This window comes from Elephas maximus, chromosome 21 (assembly GCF_024166365.1).
Source record: "Elephas maximus indicus isolate mEleMax1 chromosome 21, mEleMax1 primary haplotype, whole genome shotgun sequence".
In the NCBI taxonomy this organism is placed as follows: Eukaryota; Metazoa; Chordata; class Mammalia; order Proboscidea; family Elephantidae; genus Elephas; species Elephas maximus.
Window position 1 is genome coordinate 50724106 of NC_064839.1, and position 23146 is coordinate 50747251.

A 23146-nucleotide genomic window follows, 5' to 3' on the forward strand; every position below is an offset into this window, starting at 1 on the left:
TATGTCTTTTTCCAAATTGTGACACTGCTTCAAGATTCTGGTATGTCGCTATAAAATAAGTATAAGAGTAAAGGCTGCCAAAAGTCTGTGGGGTGACCCTCAGTGAGAATGGCAGGACTCCCTGGCCCCAGGGTCTGGTCAAGCTCCCTCTTCACTCCTGGGAAGTCCCGGCCCTCCAGAAACCCTACGTGGTTTTGTGCACTAGTGTGCGCAGACACCTCTCTGAGGGTTAATCTTTAGTGTCTCATGTAATCCTCACAAAGCCCTGTGAGTGGATACTGTCATTATTCCCACTGTTATTCATATGTGGAAACTCAGCCTCAGAGAGAGGAGGTAACTTGTCCAAGGTCACACAGCTGCTAAGTGGTGGACCTGGGATTTGAACCTCATAATGGAAGCCTGCACCATTATGCATTGTTCCCGCCCTCCCTATGGCAGGGTTCAGAGTGCCCCTCAAGGCAGAGTGGAGTCCTCTAGCCCAAACATCCTCCCTGTTTCTTGATGTGACATGTATTTCTGCGTTCCTTTCCTAGCCCAGGTCGTCAGGTGTGACACCAAGATGAAGGACAAGTGCAAAGGTTCTACGTGCAACAGGTAATGTCTTGGCTTTGTCCCCATCTTGCTGCTGCTTGCAGCCCTTCGAGGAACCCACTGTGGGCTTATGGGTTGTGCTGTGATCATTTAGTTGATTCAACCCAGACCAAGCTGGGTAGAAACTCATGGGAAAATGGTGTTCAGGACTTTGAGGCCAGAAGGTGTCCTGGTTGAGTGTGAGGCTGACTCAGTTTGCTTTGTGTCATAAGTTAGACTGATCATGACATCCCAGAGTCCCCTATGACGAAGATGGCCCCTCTCTGTCAGCCTATACCAGGGTTCCTTAGCCTTGGCACTATGGACACTTGGGGCCAGATCATTCTTTGTGGTGGAGATGGTCCTATACACTGTAGGATGTTTAGCAGCATCCCTGGCCTCTACTCACTAGATGCCCATAAGATCTCCCTATGTGACAACAAAAAAGTCTCCAGATATTGCCAGCTGTCCCCTGTAGGGTAAAATTGCCCCCAGTTGAGGGCCACTGACTTAGAGGATTGATCCAACTTCTGAGTGTCTACTCCTCCACCCCCATGTGTATTCTGGTTGAGTTTCGTCCCTACAAGGCCCTATGAAATGCATTCTGGGGGAATGGTGAGCATCCAACCCATCAAACACACCTGACCATGGTGTGTTGTTGGTAAGCCAGCTCTCAAAAACAAACAAAAATGACAGCAAAAAATGATTCGTAGCAGCTGCCAATTTCTGTGGTATAAATATTCCCAGCTTGCAGAGTTCCTGAATCTGTAACAAGCCAAATTCTAGCCAGGATGAACTGAGTCCAGCACACCCGGATTCTGCGTTAGAATCATCTTGGGCGCTTTTGAACTCCAAAGCCCTCTGCTCAGAGATACAGATTTAATTAGCCTGGGAAGCGGCCCAAGTGTCACCTCTCCAGGTAATGCTAAGTCACAGCTGGGCTGTGAGCCTTAAGCTAGAGTGAGTGTTTTCAAGCCTGAGAGCCCAGCAGACTCTCCTGGGGAGTCTGTTGACGATACAGACTTTGGACCTCACCCCAGAGGACCCAGGGGTTTGGGGTGGACTCAGGAATTTGAGAAATGGGAGAACCAGAGGAATGGGAGAATCAACCACATGAGAGATGCGGCAATTATGGCCCTGGAGGCATTTCCTTGGCGTGTTGTGTTGTTAGCTGCTGTCAAGGTGTTTCTGTCTCACGGGGACCCCATGTGTTATAGAGTAGAACTGAGCTCCATGGGGTTTTCTTGACTGGAATCTTAACTGAAGCAGATCACCAGGATTTTCTTCTGTGGTACTCCTGGGTAGGTTCAACCTGCCAGCCCTTAGGTTAGCAGTCTCGCACCACTAAAAGGAGATAAATCCCAGGCTAAGGGTTGGACTAGGGGCAGGGGCACAGGAAAAACAAGCATGGTCTTTGTGGCGATAGTAACAGTTTCACGTGGTGCTGTCCCACTTACAGAGTACCTTCACATGTATTGATACATTTCCTCTTCAAGACATCCCTGTGAAATGGGTCACCCCTTCAAGGCTGAATGGGTGACCACCTGGTCCTGGTTTGCCTGAGACTCTCATGGCTTTAGTTCTAAAAGTCCTGGGAAGCCCCTCAGTCCTGAGCAAACCCAGAAGCCTGCTCACCCTCACTGGGAATGGACTTTAGGCCGTCTTTCCAGGAGAAGCTGTGGACTTTCGAACAAGACCAATCTTACAGAACCTAAAGGAGCCCGTGGCTAATAGGTCTGTAAGTGCTCTCTATCAAGTCAATCCTTCCTCCCTCAGTGGCGGCTGTCTGTTCACCAGGCAAGGCTGGCTTTCCAGCAGGAGCCTGGCTGCAAATGCCCTGGGTTTTTGGTGAAAAAGGAGTTCATCAGCTGTAGAACATACATGTTATGCCATACGTGTGTTATAACATGTTATAAGAATGAAGATCACGACCCGTGGTTTTGCCCAGTTGGGGGCTCCATTCTACCTCTGGGTGACAGGAGTCAGAGGGCGCCCCATGTTCTGCGCCATGGCTGGCAGAAGGCAGGATTCCGGGCTAGGGAAGTGCTAGGGTGTGTGTTGGCCCAGGGCTGTGGCCATTGACAGATGCAACAGGACTGCTGCAGAATTGGAGAAGGGCTGCTTCCCGCCGGATAACAGAGCTGCCAGCGTCTCCCTCAGTAGCCGAACAGATTAATCTCACTGATGGAGTCAGTTCATGCTGTCCGCTCGAATGTTGAAGCACGTCTGCCAGGAAGAGCGCTGTTGGTTTTGGCAGCACAGCTGCTGGGCTGCCCTTTCTGGCAGTGAACAGCCCGCAGGTGCAGAAGCTCAGGATCATGATGGTAAAACATGTCATCAGGACAGGATGTCAGCGTCTTCCTGTGAATCCTGGCATCTGCTCATCTGAAGCTGAATGCTGTTATTTAAAGTGAGAAGGTGGTAGGTCCTGGGTGCTACCATGGGGACTTAGGGTGTAGTGTGCAGGAGAACCCTTCGTTCAGACTTTGGCATGAGTGTTATGAAACATGCTTTGGACAACCTAGGATGTATGACAAGGCTGTTTGATGGATTCGTACACCGTCCCAGGCAAAGCTGTCATGGGTCTGCAGCTACTACAAAAGTCAAACCAGTTAACTTGTTGGTATGATGAGCAAGATGTGGCAATGATCAGTGGTGGAATGTTGTTGGGGTCATTAGGTGCCGTTGAAATGGTTCTGACTCCTAGCAACCCTGCCTGGACATGTGCCATCCTCACAGTTGGTGCTGTTTGAGCCCATCATTGCAGCCACTGTGTCAGTCCATCTTGCTGAGGGTCTTCCTCTTTTTTGCTGACCCTCTACTTTACCAAGCGTGATGTCCTTCTCCAGGGACTGATCCCTCCTGATAACATGCCCAAAGTATGTGAGATGAAGTCTCGCCATCCTCGCTTCTAAGGAGCATTCTGGCTATACTTCTTCCAAGGAGTACAGGGTGGAATAGCTATACCTAAAGCCTGCCTGTCCCTGTGCACAGTGTTAGGGTGACATTTCAAAGTCTCAGGCACCTTGGAAGAAAGGTCTGGCAATCTACTTTAGAAAAATCAGCCATTGAAAATCCTGTGCAGCGCAGCTCTACTGTGATACACATGGGGTTCCAAGGAGTTGGAATTGGCTCTATGGCAGCTGGTTTGGTTTAAATTTTTGGTTTTGTGCTGGGCACATTGGGAAGAAAGCAGGTACCTCCCAGAAAGATGCATCGTCTACAGACTAATGGGTGTGTAATTTTTGGAGAGGTCCAGGGTTGCCCTTTTGTGACGATGGTGCGCTCTGCACTCCAGGCTCATCATGAGAGGATCGCACCTGAGTACTCATTGGAAAAAAATCAACAAGGTTTGGAGACCACCTCTCACCAGACAAACAGCATCGTCAGAGTCAGGGGTGGACGGGGCACTCCCCAAGCTGGGAAAAGATAGTTAAGAATTCGAACTCACCCCACCTGCAAACAGACAATACCCGCGTCTCTCTCACCCAGGCCACGCCATGATCTGACACAGCAGTTTTCTCTATATGTTTACTGGGCTTTTTTTGTGATTTTAAAAGGTATTCTTGTTCATTGTGAAGAATTCAGGAAAAACAAAATAAAAAAATAATAAAGAAGTGTCCCAGAATCTCACCTATATTGCTAGCTATTTGGTATATTTCCTTCTGATCTTTTTTCTGTGCCTTGATGAGGCCGGTTTTGCAATTTTGTTTGCTATTGTTTTCACTTAATATTTTCCACCACCAGTAAATATTTTGCAAAGCCTTCATTTTTAGTGGCTGCGTGATACTCTGATGTGTGACTAAAGAAAAGTTTGTGTGGCCATTCCTTTTGACACCTGGTAACTCATTTCCAGCTCTTCACAATTAGAACCTGTTGGAATACATGTGTGTATAAATACATGTATCCTCAGGCGAGCCTGGTACAGAAGGTACAGCACCACAAAAGGGCAGCCCTCGAACGCCCAGAAATTGTCAGAATGTACATGTTGGTCTGTTTTCTGACTTTTTACTTGGAATATATACCTACAAGGGAAATTCAAGAGTCAACAGGTGTGAATTTTTAAGGCTTTCTGGAAAAAAGGCTAGAGTAATTTATACAGTGTGCAGGCATATCCTTCCCTACAATTGATACACAGAAAATGTCTGTTTAATCTGCACTTGTTCGATAAGTTTTGTGTGCGTTGAAGCCATTCATGTGTCGTCTTCAAATTGTCTGTATCCACTTCTTCACCTTAGTGCTGGCCTTAAGTATGTGAAAATAGCCTTTAAGAAGGGCAAAGTGAATTTGTAGTTGTGTTCACATGGACATAAACTTCAGGCTGGGGCTGGGTAAATTACGACCTGTTCAGAAATAATAGATTGAAAATGAGTGAAGTTTCTTTACATTAATAAGAGAGCTACTGAAGAAGAAAACGATAAATTCACTCTCCGATTTCATCAACATGCTTGCCTCTGAAACTCGTTTTATTTCTTCTCCGCCAGGTACGAGTGCCCAGCGGGCTGTTCGAACAACAAGGCAAAGATTTTTGGAACTCTCTTTTATGAAAGTGTAAGTGTGGCCAGTATTTCTTTAAATGGCTTGTGTATTTTTAAACAAGGCTGGTGGTTTTAATACGAAAAGCGTTTCTTTCCCCTTCTGAGTAAAACCTTACACTGGGACAGCTGATCCGCACAGACCCACGGCTCACAGACTCGTGAAGCCACTTTTGGAACCCATGGCTGACCCCAAGGCAGAGCTGTCTCCACTGCAGAATGTGTGTTAATATGCTCGACTGGAGGGGGAGAAAGGGCTATTTGTCACTGTTCTTGCAAGGCAACTGAGTTGTAAGGCAACTCAGAGGAGCTTTTTAAGATAAGCAACTCCAGAAACAAAGATGTGGTTATAAAGGAAAGGGTCAGAAGGGGTGACCTTTATCCTGTCTTTTTGGCTTTTAGTGGGGTGAGGACAAGCACCCTGGGTATTTCTGAAAAAGATTGTTGACAAAGGTTGCTTCAGAATATATTTATGGTCTCGTGCCTCCTTCCCCAGTCGTCCAGCATATGCCGAGCTGCAATTCACTTCGGAATCATAGACGACAAAGGAGGCCTGGTGGACGTCACCAGGAACGGGAAGGTCCCTTTTTTCGTGAAGTCAGAGAGGCACGGCGTGGCGTCTTTGAGGTGACTATTCCACAACCAAACCAAACCGGTTGCTGTCACGTTGATTCCAATTCACGGTGCCCCATGTGTGTCACAGTAGAACTGCGCTCTGTGGGGCTTTCAATGGCTATGATCTTTCGGAAGTGGGTCACCAAGACTTTGTTCCAAGGCGCCTCTGAGTGGACCGGAATTGCCAACGTTTAGTTAGCAGCCAAGTGCGTTAACCATGCGCACCACACAGGGCCTCCTACTCTGTGGCCAGGATTCCTTAGAACATTTCTTCCTGGTTATGAGCGTATTGTAGAAATGTTGAAAAGTCCTGAAAAATAGAAAGAAGCAGGAAAAAAAAAAAAAAGATTACCTTAATCCTTAACTCAGAAATTTCCACTATGGACGGTTTAGGGTATTCCATTCTTGTGGGATTTTTTTGTGTGTGTATTTTTAACTTGGCTGAGTTTGAATCCTGCCTTTTCCACTTGCCCAGCCACTGAGAGGTCTTCAGATGTGCCATTGTTAACAGTTGGTGATTTCCATGAGTGTGTAGAGTAATTCTTGATTAGTACTTTTTCTTAAGACAATATGCTTACTTTTCTTCCAAGGTAATGTTTTCCACATATGGTGTGTGGTGGACGGTGGGCAGACCATCCTGGTCATCCTGACCTATTGTGGTGGAGGTAGAGGTCAGATCTAGGTGCTTGTGTCTTGGTCTGTGTATGAGATTAGAGGCACAAGTGGTCCTGGAGACAGGGAAACCCAGCAGTGTGCAGCAGGGGCTGTGGGGTCAGACAGACCTGCGTTATGAACTTAAGGCAGGGAAGTTAGGCAGACAAAGAGCAAGGGACTCCAAACGAAAGCAATGGAAGTATCCACTGAGGTATCGCTGTGTGACTGCAATGCTAGCCGTAGTAAAACCTAATTCAGGCAGCGATCATTCGTGAGCTTGGCAAAGGGTTCAGCTCTTGTGTTGGGTGGAGCCTTTGTCCTGGAGAGACTTCTGGCCCCTTCCAATGGCCAACTTGGCATCCAAAGCAGGAACTCTTCACATTGCAGAATTCAGGGGGTCAGGGAACATTGAGGCAGAGAAAAACTGCAACTTCATTTTCACCAACCTCTCGTTGAAATGTAGTATTTCCTTCAGTTATGAATGTTGGCCACAAACCAGAGCAGTATTGGCAGCTGACTCTCACTGATAGATATTGAGGTACTGCCAACGTTTCGAAACAGTCTTCACTCGTCCCCACCTTGAAATGGCAGTACTGCTTAGACCCACTTCTAGATTTTGTTATTTATTGCCTTACCAAAAAAAAAACCACAGCTATTCCTCCAACACAAACTTGTTTTTATACTTTGATGAGGACATCAATATTGTGTAACTGGTTTCCCGTGTAATCTTCTGAATTTATTTATGCATGGTAAAACCATTATTCTGAGAAAGGGTCCACAGGCTTCACCAGTGTGCCAACGGAGGGGTCCACGATGTGAGAAAAAAAAAGCTAGGAAGCCCTGCTCTAGAGGGTTCTCAGAGCTTTTAGGCTGGTGGGGAAACAACCAGGGAAATGTAAGGTCAGGGCTGTAAATAAAATAAGTACAGGAGCCAATGTGAGCTTTGAGAAGCAATTCTGTTTGTGTTTACCATTTCCTCATGTTTTGTTTTGCAGCAAATACAAAGCTTCCAGTTCATTCACGGTGTCAGAAGTAAAAGGTAAGCTGGCTGGACTTTTATGTGACCGTAATCCACTGGTTATCTTGGATTTCACTGCAAAGTTCATTCCCTTTAGTGACTGGTTTAATGTTTAGTGTACCTGCTAACATTGCCATTCTCAGCATATGCCCACCGCCTGTTTTGTAAATAAAGTTTTATTGAAACACAGCCAGTCCCATTCATTTAAGCATTGTCTATGGCTGCTTTCTGCTATACCAGCAAACTAAGTAGTTGCAACACAGACCATATAGACCACAATGCTGAAAACATGTACTATCTAGCCCTTTCAGAAAAAGTTTGCTGATCCTTGAACTATACGAGGAAATACTGTCAGAGACCACAAGTGGCCAGTATTTTAACACTTTCTTATGTCTGTTAAACAATATATGACCTTCAAGAAAGGAGTCGGCTGTCTAGCAGTAGGGGTGAACTGGCAGCGCTCAGACACAGGTAGTACTCTGTACCATGGAAAGAGTTCTAGACTAGGACTCCAAATGCTGGCTCTCGCCATGGTCTCTGAGGTCTCCAGCGTGTCTCAGCTTCTGTCTGTATAATTGGAATAACTGCTGTCATCAAGATCAAATGGGACAGTGCTGGGGAAAGGCCTTAAAATTGAAAAACTCTGTTCAGATGAGTATTGTTAGTCCCTGAGAAACCACTGAGGGTGAAATCCTTGACCTGTGAGCACACTCAGGCCCTAAGCAAGGGACCTTGGTGCCTGCTAGGTTCCAACCCAACCAAGTGAGCCCGTAGGACCCTATTGTCCAGCAGCCCATTTCACATGCTGGTAGCCCGAGGCCCAGGCTTGCCAGGACCTGACCCTTTCCTGGTGTGTTTCTGTTCACAGTGCAGGACCTGGATTGCTACACCACCGTTGCTCAGCTCTGTCCATTTGAGAAGCCGACCACTCACTGCCCAAGGTGAGGCAAAGGAGCAGGAACAGGAGGGACATGGGGCTTGTGGTCTCTGGGGCAAGGGCATTACTTTCTCTCTGGGCCTTGCTGTGGGGTCTGGTTTCTTGTACACTGGGGCCAAGAGAAGGCGGTGCCATGCTGGGTGGATGTCATCTCATGGCAGAGAAGCACACCGTATTCTAGAAGTGGCCCTTACCTATCCTGGAAGACGGTCACTCATGCTGAGGCAGGCACCCACTAGCCCTTTCCTTAGACCAGTGACTCTCAACCCTGGCTGCATGTTGGAATTCCCTGGGGAGCATAAAAATAAAAATCCCTGGACCAATTCAACTCTGATCTCTGGGTGGTGGGCCAGGCAGTGGCATCAGTCTTCTCTAAAAGCTTCCTAGATGCTGCCAGTGTGCAGCGAGGCCCAAGAAACCTAGAAAAGCTCTAGAGAACTTCAATGAGAAAATGATTTTGTCCCACTTGATGCTGTGACTCACTCAAGAGAATATTTTCATTTGTATGAATGACTTCATTTGCCACTAAGCTCTTCCCTACCCTAATCAGACCTTGAGGTTTGCCATTCTTGGTTTTTTGGATCAGTTTTAGAAAAATTGGAAGCTGGGCATTACTTGTTCTCTTTAAATGAGCTCATTATTTCTTGTACTTGATCTGTAATATTTTCTGTGGGTCACTCTAGAAATAGTTTTTTAAAATCAGCTTTATTGAAGTATAACTGGCACACAATAAAATTCACCAGGTACAAGGATATGATTCGATGTATTTTGACAAATGTATACAGTCATGCAGCCACCTAGACAATTGAGATATAGAACATTTTCATCACCCCAAAAAGTTCCCTTGTCAATCCCTCCTCCCTCACCCCCAGTTCCTGACAGCCACTGATCTTTTTTGTGTCATTATAACTTTGCCTTTTCTGGAATTTCATACAAATGAAGCCATCACCTATGTAGGTGTTTGTGGCTGGCTTCTTTTGCTCAGCATCGTGTGTTTGAGATGCAGCCATGTTGTCTGTGGTGCTGAGTAGAGCATCCTATGGCAGAAAAACAATTTGTCATCCAAGGGAGAGATTTTACATGTATCTGCCCAGACCTCAACTAACTGGCTCTTGAAGGATGCTGCATTTTACATAAATAAAGGATATCTTGGTAGTATTTCTCTCTAAAGTACCAGTAGATCATCTTGGAAAGGGGAAAAAGGGAACGTTCTCCTTATTTGAATTGGCATAGGAGCATCCTTTGACTGAACAGGCCTTAAGTTTTTTGGATTTACTCATTTGTCATGTAGAAATTTCTCAGCCATCAGAAAATATACAGGGAAGCAAACTGTCAAAGCAAGCTTTCTGACTTAACTCCATTGTAAAGTTGGAAATACAGTGGGAGGCCCCTGGTACCCTGGGTTGAAAGCTCTGAGGATAGAGACAGCCAACTCTGAGGCTGGGTGATGTCGTGTCTCATGAGCCTTTATCCCAGGCTTGGAGACTTCTGGATTTTTGTAGGGAATGACTGACTTTGAAAACAATGGGTGGAGACCCCGAGGTCCTAGGAGGAAAGAGCTCCAGGAGGAAGCCTGGTTAGGGAGAGGAGACCAATGTGATCCCTGACTACTTTCCCTCTTCTACTCGTCTTCTTCCCCTTGGGGCTTTCTTATGGCTCCACTACCACTCCCAACACCATGCTGATGCCCTCGAATGTTCAATGTGGGGTAACAACCTTTTAGTAGATTTTCCTGAGTATTAAAGAGAGGCAGAAGGAAATCATTTCAGAAAATACAAATGAAAACAAAAACTTGACAAGTATGAGTATCCAAAATATAAGATTCTGACCTACCATCCAAAAGAAGTAGGAAAACAACATTCCTAGACTCTCAAATACACCTTTTTTTTTTTTTTTAAAGCACTCAAACACGTGCATATACACACACATCTCTTTTCTCCCCACCCTCCTCTTCCTGCCCGGAACTGTTACAACATCTCAACCCCTTTGTCTGACTCTCTTCCCTCTGTAAATCCTGCCTGTCTCTGGGCCAGATGGCTTCCGGCCGCCATTTTGGTTTCTTAGTCCCTGGGCTCCAGCCCATAGCGTACTGTTCCAGATAAACACAAAAGACCTTTTCTTAAGTAGAGCTCATGTGCTTTCCTTGTTTGAATCTCTCAAACCATCTAGAGCCTACCCATTCCCAGCTCAAAGTCCTCTTCTCATCCCGTGTGTGGCTGGTAGAGCTGTGGTGCCTGACATAGCAAGTGATCCAACCTTTTTTGCCTCAAGTTATCAGTGCCCCCTCCCTGAAATATTCTGTGATCACCAAACTGAGGCCCCTCCACCCTTTCCTCCCCCCCATAGACTTAAAAAAAAGTCTATTGATTATAATCTTCATAAAGTACCTGCAGTATGAACTGGCCAACACCCAAGAATGCGAGGCAGAATCTCTTACAGCCCTATACTCATATGTCTCGGGTTTTTATTCCTTTTACCTTTTTGTTTGTGTCTTTGTGTGTGTGTGCACTATATACACTATTTAGAAGAAGAAAAATATCTTTACCATTGCTAGTGTGGGAGACATATTTTTTTCTTAAAGAGTAAAACAGTATGGTAGTTTCCTTTCATCCAACTACTTAAATAAAAGATCTAAAATTCAAATAAAGAAAGCCAGCTACCTCTCAGGAGTTTTTGCATGCTGCTGATGGTAACAACCCATAAACGCTTCTTGTTGGCAGAGTCCGCTGTCCTGCGCACTGCAAAGACGAGCCGTCCTACTGGGTTCCTGTGTATGGAACCAACATCTATGCAGATGTGAGTATGCTGCCATTTTCAACGACCACCTCTCAGAACCTGTTAAGACCTCAGAAACAGTGTTCTAAGATCTGGATACTAGAAACCTGATGTGTTCATTTCCTTCGGCTGCCATAACTAATTACCACAAAATCGGTGGCTTAAAACAACAGAAAATTATCCTATCACTGTTCGAGAGGCTAGAAGCCCCAAATCAAGGTGTTGGCAGGGTTGTGCTCCCACCTCTTCTTAACGTCTCGTGGTTGCCAGCAATCCTTGGCAATTTTATTGGCTTGTGTTTACATCACACCAATCTCTGCCTCCATTGTCACGTGGACTTCTCTGTCTCCCTGTGTCTTCACCTGGCATTCTTATAAGGATACTAGTTTTGGATTCAGAGCCCACCCTAATCCAATATGGCCTCATCTTAACTAATCACATGTGCAAAGACTCTATTTCCAAATCAGGGCACATTCTAAGGTTCCAGGTAGACATGAATTTTGGGGGAACACTATTCAACCCAGAGCAGCTGAGCTCTGATTCCAGCCTCTCTAGCTAAATTTAGGCCACTCGTTTCTGGCATCAGTGCCCTAGTGGTTCCATTTGTAGAGATACTAGTATTTCTACCTACCTCTACATCTGAATGCAAATGCAAGTGTGCCTTATCTTACCCAACCATTTTAACAGTTTTATCATTTTTGTAATTCTGTAATTTTAATAGTTTTGAAATCTCCTTCTTCATTGATCATGCATTTATAATTTTGGAGGCTTTCATCCTGCACATACTGTATTCTCTCAGACATTTAATCATCTTTCTGGCTCTCCTCATGTACTCATAGATGCTGATCCACTCTGCCCCGTACATTCATATGCGTTATACACACACTTAGCTAAAAGCACAGAGAAGAAAATACAGATTACCCCCCATTTACTATTCACCAACAACCACTCATATTATATCGGTGTCCGTCCTTCCATTTTCCCTTCCTAACTTTAGCAGGGAAGCTTTAGTCTGATTTTTCTCAAGTGGTTCTCTGAAAACATAGTCCATCCTCCTCTAGGCACCTAGAGTTTAGGAGCCTAGTAACCCAGAAGACGTGACTGTGGCCACAGCCCTGCCCCTGACAGGCTGTGTGACCTTGCCAATCCACTCACTTCTCTGTATAACGATCCAGAGCCCAGATGATCTAGTCCAGGGAAACTTTTAAGTCTAAAATTGCACGATTAGATCAGCATCCTTTATCCACAGCTGATATTTTACTCAGTTTTTCCTCATCTGCATTTTTATGGCTCTCCCCCTCCTACCACCACCATCTTTGCCTCCACTTGTTCTTGTTTCCTATAAACGTGACTCACAGAAGGTCACTGAGTTCTGTAGATTCAAAGCCACCTTTCTGGCTAATCTTTTTTTTTTTCTTCCACTTTTTTTTCCTCCATTTTTAATGAGTCTTTTTTTCTTCTTAAAAGCTGTTGGGCCAAAATTGAGTTCTAAAAGTTTAATGAAGGAGTAAAATAATATGTATCCAATTGTTACTCTAAATGTTTTAACCAAATTTTGCTATTAAAAGATACAGAAAAATAGAGATGGGCAAAGTGATTCCAGCCAAGTACATATAAACAAACAAACAATAGAAATCAGGAGTGATAATATTATTATCTCATAAAGTAAAAATTAAAGTTAAATTTACTCAGTGGGACAAAGCAATTCATTATGCAATGGCACAAAACGTACAATATATGAAGAGGATATGAAAATCAAACCTAAACACATCAAACAACATAGCAGCTAAATATATAAACCAAAAAAAAAAAAAGTTAGAAATACAAGGACAACTTGATGAAAACATTGTGGTTGGTGTTAGGTGCCATGGAATCGGTTCCAACCCATAGTGACCCTATGTACAACAGAGTGAAACACTGCCTGCTCCTGTGCCATCCTCACGATTGTCGTTATGCTTGACCCCATTGTTGCAACCACTGTGTCAATCCGTCTTGTTGAGAGTCTTCCTCTTTTTCGCTGACCCCCTACTTTACCAAGCATGATGTTCTTCTCTAGGGCCTGATCTCTCCTGATAACACGTCCAAAGTATGTGAGACGAAATCTCGCCATCCTTGCTTTTAAGGAGCATTCTGGCTGTACTTCTTCCAAGACAGATTTGTTCGTTCTTTTGGCAGTCCATGGTATATTTAATATTCTTCACCAAAACCATAACTGATGAAAACATAGTAATAATAAAAAGCTGCCTTTCATTCAACACCTACTATGTTTTAGGTACTTTAAAAATACCATCTGTAGGCATCATTATCCCCATTTCACAGAGGAGAAAACTGAGGCTCAGAATAACCCGCCCAAATCACACAGCTAGGACATGGCAGAGGTGAGATTCCTTGAAGGTGTGTCAGGCCTTGGGCTCTGTTCTCTCCCGCCTCTGTAGTGCCTTGCTTGAATGTACCAGCACTCCCACTCACACTGATGTGAACTGGCATGTGGGTAAAACGTGTTTGCAGTCTTTACCTAACTTGCTCACGAGGGTTTTGAGCTTTTGGAACTGCAGGGCTCAGGACAGGGCTTGACACATAGTAATTAATCAATGCTTGTTGAGTAAATACATAAATAAAGATACTAGAGCAGTCAGTGCTTGATCAGCTCTTGAAAACAAAAGATAAAGAAGGAGAAAGAAAGAGAGGGAGAGAAAGAAGGGACGAAGGAAGCCACTTCCATGTCAGAGGTCCTCTTCTGGCCTTAGTTTCTAGGTCATTCTGTACTCTGGGCAATGATGGTGAGTTTTCTGGAAAATGTCTGTTTAGCTGAGAGTTATTTTGGGAGAGTCGTCTCCAGACTGTGAAGGACCTAATAGTGCTCCCCAGCAGCCACGACTTGGCACACCCCTCACTTGGGGAGAGTGCAGGGACCCCACACGTCAGCCGCAGGCAGGAAAAGCATCGGGGTGTGTCCAAAAGAGCAAAGCCTGGGCCAGGAGTCCTGAGCTTCTGCCCCAGCCATGACATCCACTAGCTGTGGGATGTTGGACAAGCCTTTCCCCATTCTCGGCCTCAGTCTTCTTATCTCTCCTGCCGGTCTTTCTTGTGTCTGGATGAGTTCTCACGCTGTGGAGTGCTGTTCAAACAGATTCCCAGGCCCTACTTCCAGCGTTTCTGATTCAGTGAGTCTGGGAAGGGGCCTGAGAGCCTGCATTTCTATCAAGCTCCCCAGACATGCTGGTGCTGCAGGTCCCACTTTGAGGCCCACTGGGCTAGAGTGAAAGTCCCTTGAGAATTGTTGACAATGGTGACAGTGATGATTATGGCAGTGGTATTTGTCTTAGTAACATTTATTGAGCACTTACCGTATGCCGGCCTGGATTAAGCCCTTTATCTTAGTCTTTATGATGGTCCTTGGTGGGGCTTCACCGTTATCACCCAGTATAGAGTAGTGTGTGGAAACCCTGGTGGCGTAGTAATTAAGAGCTACGGCTGCTAACCAAAAGGTCTGCGGTTCGAATCCACCAGGCACTCCTTGGAAACCGTATGGGGCAGTTCTACTTAACAGCAATGGGTTTTTTGTTTTTGTATGGAGTAGCGTGTAGATTGCAGGCTCTGGAGCATGGCAGTCCTCGTTCTGCTGTTAACTAGTATAATGCCTCTGGGCAAATCATTTAGCCCCCTGAACCTCAGTTTACCCATCTGTTAAGATGGAATAAGAATACCAATCTTGTAGGGTTAGTGGGTGATTACTATGTCAGTGGGACTCCCTGGGTGGTACAAATGGTTAAGCGCTGGGCTACTAACTGAAAGGTTGGAGGTTCGAGTCCGCATAGAGGAGTCTTGGAAGAAAGGCCTGGCAATCTCCTTCCGAAAAATCAGCCATTGAGAATTCTACAGAGCAAGCATAGTTCCACTCTGACACACACAGGTCATCGTGAGTCAGAGTCAACTCCATGGCAACTGACTTTTTTTTAATCTATCAGAAAGTGGAGAATGTTGAAAAGACTTTGAATAACTATAAATGTCAAAAGTCCATTAGACAGTGGATGTCAGTTTATTTCTCTAGGTGTAAATATAAGCCATTGGAATACAAGCCCCTTGAAGGCAGGGCCTGGGTCTGGTTCACTTGTACATTCCTAACGCTGTGAACCGAAATGTTGGCTGTCCAAGTCCGCCCGGAGGCACTTGGAAAGAAAGGCCTGGCAACCTACTTCAGCAAAATCAGCCTCTGAAAACCCTACGGAGCACAGTTCTACTCACACAAACATGGGGTTGCCATGAGTCAGAGTCAACTTGATGACGACGGGTTTGGATTTTTTTTGATGACTGTATCCGTATCTGCGAAATGCTTAGACCAGGGTCTGGTGTGGCTAACGCTGAAAAATGTTACTATGATAATCCCCACTTGACATTGAGGAAATAGAGGCTTGGGAATTAAAAAAGGTCGTAGGCAACAAGTAAGTGGTGGAGGCAGGATTGGCTTCCAGCTTCTCTGAGGCCAGACCCTGGGCCCCATCATTGTTCTTGCTGACATCACGTGTTAACAAACCTCCAGTGGACACCTTGTTCCTCCTACAGAAGCTTGGCAAGAGGAGCGGTGTGGGCAGAAGGGAGAAAGAGGAAGAAAGCCTTGCTGGCACTAGGGTGTACTGTGTGTACGTTGGTAACCAAGAAAGATCTGGGCATGGTGAGGTTCTCAGACTCACAGCCCACAACCTGATGTTATCACAGAAAGCTCCTGCTTCACTGGTGTCCAGAAACCCTCAGAGTGGAGGGGAGGACTAACATAGAGCTTAGAGACAAATGCTGACTCTCAGTCTAGGGGACCAATCCCTACCTCGTCTGTATGGACAGTAAGCGTGTTTGTGCCCATTTATAAAACTCTCCCGCTAACAGCGATCTGAGAGGAATTCTGAGATGAATTAGCTGATCTCCTTGCTTCTCTTTGAGATGGATGTGGAGCCACTGCCTCTTAACCTTTTGGGGACATGAACCCCTTTGAGAATTGGAAAGGTGTGGATCCTTTCTCTAAGAAAAGGCTTTGTGGTTGCAGTGTGATGCATCATTTTTGTGTGGTCTTTCTTGCCATGGTCTTGTAACTCCCACCCAAGTGATTGGGTGAGACTGTGCAGATATGGTAATTGTGGCCCATCAAGGGGATTGGTCAGTTTTGTCATCCTGCTAGGCTTAAAACAAACCATCCCAGAAGTGAGAAAAGAGGATCTTACCACCACCAAGGAAGAAGAGCCAGGAGGAGAGCGCATCCTTTGGACCTGGGATCCCTGTGTTGAGACCCTCCTGGACCCAGGAGACAGAGCTGTAACACCAAAAATGGCAAGATGGAGAGAAGCAATAGCAGACAAACGGCAGCAGCAGAGGCAGCAGAACAAGGAGAAGCAGGAGACTGTGTAGTGGGCTCCCAGGCCCACAGCCCACAGAGCAAGAAAGCTGAGCGCCTTTAGACAGGACGCTTGCTGGTGGTGTAGGGTGCTGTGGGCATTTGGAAGAGTGAGGTTTGCTGACCCATGGAACTAGAGCTGAGCACCTTTGGGCTGAGGCTTCCCGGCTGAGCAGGGTGCCTCTGGGCACTTGTCAGCAGAGCTAAAAGAGCTTTGTAACACTTGCCCAAGCAGGGTAGAGGCCAGGCCAAAGGGCTGAGGGCCAGGGAGACCTGCCTGTAGACACGGCTGAGAAGAGGCTGTCCTGATGGAAGAACTGTATCCTAAGCATTCCTGAGCCTGGGTTATAACTGTTACTTCCCTAATAATCCCCATAATTGTATTTTCTGTGAGTTCTGTGTGGCCATTACAATGAATTATCGAACGTAGCAGAGATGTAGAGAGCACTGTGGGAAGGACAGTTGGTGTTAGAATTGGTAAAGATGGCTGAGAGACGAAGCATGTCTCACCTCCACCTCATAGAAATCAGGCTTGTGCTGTTGATCTTGATTCTCTGTCTCCCTTGTGAAGTTAAGGAGGTCAGATGCCGCCCCCCTCCTCTCCCCACCCTCCCACGCCATTCTTACAGTGGCGCAGACAGCTGTCCTGTGTGCCTGGGACTGAGGGCTTCCCAGACATAGGATTCCAGCACTAAGATCAGGGAAGGGAAGTCTGTGCAGAACCTATAGATGCGCACGGCTCTGCTGGCAGCCTCAGGCCTCACGAATACCCACAGTCTGGGGCCGAGAACCCCTGTCCTTATCTGTTTGTTTTTGAAGAAGCCTGGTCAAGCATGTTGTCAAAATGTCAGTGGAGCAATTCCCCTTGAAATTCTATTTCCTGTACAAGTTCAAGTCATCAAACTTAAACCACCAGTTGCCACTGAGTCGACTCCAAGTCATGGTAACCCCATGTATGTCAGAGTAAGGTTTTTGATGGCTAAGATTTTGGAAATAGATTGCCAGGCCTTTTTACCAAGGTACCTCTGAGTGGACTCACATTTCCAACCTTTTGCTTAGCAGCCAAACACGTTAACTGTTTGCAGCACCCAGGGACTCCCATCACACTCCAATCCCTGCCTCCATCTTCACAAGGTCTTCCTCTCTGAGTCTCAGTCTCAACCCTCCCTCTGCTTTTCTCTTATAAGGACTCTTACCCTGGGATTTAGGGCCCACTCCAATCCAGGAAGACTTCATCTCAAGATCTTTACCTCAATTACATCTGCAAAGTCCCTTTTTCCAAGTGAGGTCACATCCACTGGCACTGGGGGGTTAGGACTTGGACATGTCTTTTTGGAGGACACAATTCAGCCTACCACAGTAGCCATGGTTATTTCTAGGGGCCGACATGGTCCACACCCCACCACCCAGGTGATGCAGTCAGGGTTGACACTGATCAGAGCTCCTCCTGCTTTCTCAGACTTCCAGCATCTGCATGACAGCGGTGCACGCAGGCGTCATCAGGGACGAGAGCGGGGGCTACGTGGACGTGATGCCCGTCGACAAGAAGAAGAACTACGTGGGCTCACTCAGGAACGGTGTTCAGTCAGAAAGGTAGGGCGGGGTCTGATTCTGGGCACCCACGGCAGCCAGTGGTGGCTACTCTGGGGACTTGGGGTGGGAGGGCACCCATGATGTTACCTTTACAATACAATCGGGTAGGTTCCGACTGGTTCTCTCCAGACAACCAGGGCTAGCCAATGGTTTTCTCTTCACTTCCTTTCTTTCTTGAAAATAGAAACTTTTCTCTTTCTGTTTTGAATGCATGTTTTTGTAGAAAATTGAGAAACATTAGATAAGCACAAATGAAAACAACCCATAACCCATTAGCCAAGGGAACTGCTATGAGATTTTGGTGTGTATCCTTCCAGGCCTTAAAGTGTGTGTACTTTTTTTTTTTTTTTACAAAAACAAAGAGGATCAAATTATAATGACTACAGAATGAGAGCAGAGAATCAGGGGTCCAACAGACCTGGACCCTGCCTCTTACAAGCTTTGTAACCTTGAGCAAGTTACTCCATTTCTCTGAGCCTCAGTTTTCGCATCTGTGATTTGGGGAAAATAACTGCCCCTATCTCGTGGGGATGTTGGGAGGGTGAATTGAGATAATGCATAACCTGGTGTCTAACAGTAATAAGCCCTCAGTAAATGAAGACTATGTTCATTACTCTGTATTTTCACTTATAGATCATAAAGTTTTCCCCTTTGCTCTTGAAATCTACTCCCATAATGCCATTTTTAATGCATAGAATTGCATCAAATGAATGTGCAGCCCTTCGCATAATTGCTGGCCGTTTGGGTTCCTTTCCATTCTTTGGCGGAATAGTCATCTCCAAGACGAACAGCCTTGCCAGTGAATGTCTATACACAACTATGATAGTTTTCTGAAATCACTAGAAGTAAAATTTCTGTTTGAAAGCCTGTGCAGACTTCCAGGGTTTTGGGTATGCCTTTCTGGAATGTTCTTCAGAAAGCACCCAACCCTGGTTCAGGCTGCCAGTCCATTTCTGGTACACACCACTCATTCTCACAAGTATCGCTGTTGTCCACGGGAGCAAAACTCACAGGCCTTGGAGTTCAGGGGCCCAGGGCCTATGGCCAAACAAGGCACCACCTTTCCAAGTCTCAGTTCCTTCATCTGTAAAATGGGAGTGATTATCACACGCATCCAGGGACAGACCCAGGTTATGAAGGGCCTGAAGGTTTTATATTTGAGGGGCCCTCTATAGAAAAACCAAACCAAACCCATGGCCGTTGAGTTGATTCCAACTCATAGCGACCCTATAAGACAGAGTAGAACTACCCCATAGAGTTTCCAAGACGTGCCTGGCGGATTTGAACTGCCAACTCTTTGGTTAGCAGACGTAGCACTTAACCACTACACCACCAGGGTTCCCCTCTTTAGAAAAGGAAGGTGAAATTAAGAATACAAGATGTCAAAGGCCCCTGAAGCTGCAGCCTGGATGGCTTCATGGGGGCGTCCCTAGTCCTGCCCTCCCAGCCCCTGGGGCCATTCTATGTATTACTGTAACTCTGTGTGAAGACGCTGCAGAATCAAGTCATGCACAGATGGCATTTATTGCTTCCAAGGGTGGGTTAAGGGCTTCCTGCCCCGGAACTCTGCCACCAGCCTCCAGCAGCCTGAGTGGACAGCTTTTGCATTTTTCTCTTCAGCATTTGCAACCTTTGTTTGGGAACAGCTTAATGAAAGGAAATTCCACTGATTTAATTGGAGGGAAGTGAAACAGCTGATTAGGTGGAATTTCCTGGCCAGGCTGGAAAGAAATCCCTGGACACTCATTTGGTGAGCTCTTTTTACCCATTTTAAGAGAAAGTCATCTTCCTGAGATGTGCTGGGCTGGGCTCTGTTCTCTTGGCTGTCTTACTGCTGAGAACATCAGCACAGTTTCCCTGTGCAATGGAGGACAAGGATCTCATTGTCTGGCCCCTCAGGTGGGTGTCGGGAAGGCAGGTGACCCAGAGGAGGCCCTTGAGGCTGCTTCTCTCTCACTCTCAGTCCCACCCGCAGGGGTCTGTTGTTCTTTCTCACTCGCCTCTGTCATTGTCCGTGCTGACTGGTCTCCAGGCAGCCCCTCCCCTGCACGAACATCAACAATACCAGTTGCCGCAGCGCCAACTCCAGCTCACGGCGACCCCACGCGTGTCAGAGTAGAACTGCGCTCCGTAGGGTTGTCAGTGGCTGAGTTTTTGGAAGTAGATCACCAGGCCTTTCTTCCGAGGCGCCTCTGGGTGGACTCCAACCGTCAACCATTTGGTTGGCAGCTGACTGCCTTAACCATCTGCATCACCCAGGGGCTCCCTGTCGCCAATGCTGGCTTCATCACTGAAAAAAGATTTCTGGGATCCTCCACAGCACTCCCCGTTAAGACTTTGCTTCCCTTGCTTTTCTGGTTCTACCTTCATGAGTTCTGGGTGTGGAGTCAATGATAGTACTTGAACTAGTTAATTCCCTCTTCTGTGCCTCAGTTTCCTCATCTGTAAAAGGGAAAATAATATTACCTATCTCATAGAGTAGCCCTGGTGGCGCAGTTGTTAAAAGGCTCGGCTGTTAACCAAAAGGTTGCTGGTTCAAACCTACCAGCTGCTTCACAAGAAAGATGTGGCAGTCTGCTTCCGTACAGATTTACAGCCTTGGGCCTCCACCAGACTGAGTGTAGTGCAACTAGATAGTGTCCCGCTACCACCACTGACTGCTTTGACAGGGATCACAATAGAGGGTCCCAGACAGAGCTAGAGGAAAATGTAGAACAAACTTCTAACTCACAAAAAAGACCAGACTTATTGGTCTGACAGAGACTGGAGAAACCCCAAGAGTACGGCCCCCGGATACTGTTTCAGCTCAGTAATGAGGTCACTCCTGAGGTTCACCCTTCAGCCAAAGACTGGACAGGCCCATAAAACGAAACGAGACTAAAGGGGCACGCCAGCCCACAGGCAAGGACTAGAAGGGAAGAGGGAACAGGAAAGCTGCTAACAGGGAACCCAAAGTGGAGAAGGGAGAGTGTTGACATGTCGTGGGGTTGTTAACCAATGTCATAAAACAATATGTGTATTAACTGTTTGATGAGAAACTAGTTTTTTCTGTAAATCTTCATCTAAAGTACAATTAAAAAAAAAAAAAAAAGATTACAGCCTTGGAAAACCAATAGGGCAGTTCTACTCTGTCCTACAGGGTTTCTGTGAGTCCAAATCAACTCAATGGCAGTGGGTTTTGGTGGGTATCTCCTAGGGTGGTGGTAAGGCAGCAGTTCTCAGGGTGGGGTCCCCAGACCAGCAGCACTGGAATCAACTGGGAACTTGTTAGAAATGCAGATTCTCAGGTCCTACCCCAGACCTACAGAATCAGATGCTCTGGGCGTGGGCCTGGCCATCTATGTTTCATACGTCCTCCAGAGGGTACTGATGCAGCTCAAGTGCGAGAACTGCTATTATAAAGACGATGCAAGGGTGACCACAGCGCTATATATGATTCTGTATTTTGTTATTAAGAGCCATCCATTTACTAACTATTTATTAAGCACTTGTGGTGTATCAGGACCTGTGCTGGGACCTGTGGGTGCAGAGATGGCCAAGCCCAAGTAACAAGGATCAAGTCCAGTCTACATATAAGGAAGGAAGAGGAAGGAACCCTTCTGCCACACATAGGCCAGGCTGGAAGGACGCACAGAACCTGGTGGCATTTGGGACCCTGTTCCACTGTTTGCTAGCTGGGTGACCTTGGGCTGGCACAGTCTCTCTGAGCCTCAGTCTCTTGCCTGTAAAATGGGTTGCCGTGAGGATTAAATGAAGTCATGTGTGCAAAGTGTTTACCCAGTGGCTCCTGTTAAGTGTCTAATAAGATCTGGGGGCCCTTGGTGCTGTATCATAACTTCTAAAGTCTGCTCCAAACCTCAGGTAGTTGGGTTCTTTTCATGGAGGGTCAAGTACTTGAGCATAAGAAATGGCCTAAATAAATTCTTTTTCGGGACAAGGGACAAGGCACCTTATAAGATTTCATTCTTTCATCCTTGCACCCTTCCTCCAACCCTCACTCATCCATCCATCCATCCTCCAACCCATGCTCCCCTATCCATCCATCCATCCATCCATCCATCCATCCATCCATCCATCCATCCATCCATCCATCCATCCATCCATCCATCCATCCATCCATCCATCCATCCATCCACCCACCCATCCATCCATCCACCCACCCATCCACCCATCCACCCACCCACCTACCCATCCATCTCCATCTGTCCGTCCGTCCGCCCACCCGCCCACCCACCCCCGTATCCATCCATCCATCCATTCATCCACCCACCCACCCACCGATCCACCCATCCATCATACACTAATGACCCCTATAACATTCCAGGCACCCAGTCCCGCAGGAACCCCACAGCCAGTCTCTGCTCTCATGGAACTTAGACCATTGAATGAGGGCAGACAATGTAGAGGTAATGACAGCAGGGCATAGGGAGCTAAAAGCACATCCAGTAGGGCACAACCTCACTGTCAGGAGGGGCCTCCAGGCAGAAAAAACTCCAGCAGAGGAGCCTGGAGAGATGCCTTCGGTGTGGCCGTGTCCCATCCCCTCCCTTGTGTAGAAGAGCCTTGGCACACCTCTCTGCTGAGAAACCTCCCTGGAGCCTGTTCCCATTAGGAGACTCTGGGAACCGGGCCCTGGGGCCAGAGGGTGACTCTGTCCCAAAATGGCTGCTTGGACCCTGATTGGGTACGGACTTCTCCCAAGGGAGGTGTGGGTGCTGGGCTCACTCTGACTGGTTCCCAGCAAACTATGTTTTAAATTCAGTGACTCCTTCAAGCAAACAAACAAACAAAAAATCCTCCTGAACAGAATTCTCAGCAGAAAGGGTCAAAAGTTGGTTCTGCTTTCAGAGTGGATTTGGTTTGGCAATAATCTTTTTCTAGAAGAGGATTTCCTGAAAGTGTTGAAAGGTAGCCATACAGAATCGGAACAAACACGAATGGGCTCCTTCTCTGACACACTCACCAAGGATAGCAAAGGAGGGAGAAGGTATTGGGAGAGCCTTCAGTGTTGGGGTTTGTCCGAATGTTCTCAGGAAGAAGCTGGACATCTGGCTGTGCATCAGTTC

General features: G+C 46.5%; 1 protein-coding gene across 3 annotated transcripts in view; it reads left to right on the forward strand.

Moving 5' to 3' along the window:
* CRISPLD2 (cysteine rich secretory protein LCCL domain containing 2) overlaps positions 1-23146 on the forward strand; it is a 105240-nt gene that overhangs the window by 37617 nt on the left and 44477 nt on the right. For all 3 annotated transcript variants that reach the window (XM_049863646.1, XM_049863645.1, XM_049863647.1), the window contains exons 8-14: positions 534-594; positions 5055-5121; positions 5602-5732; positions 7370-7413; positions 8261-8333; positions 11050-11125; positions 17947-18080. In XM_049863646.1, the coding sequence (XP_049719603.1) occupies positions 534-594; positions 5055-5121; positions 5602-5732; positions 7370-7413; positions 8261-8333; positions 11050-11125; positions 17947-18080 (586 nt within the window). The remainder of the gene's footprint in view (positions 1-533; positions 595-5054; positions 5122-5601; positions 5733-7369; positions 7414-8260; positions 8334-11049; positions 11126-17946; positions 18081-23146) is intronic.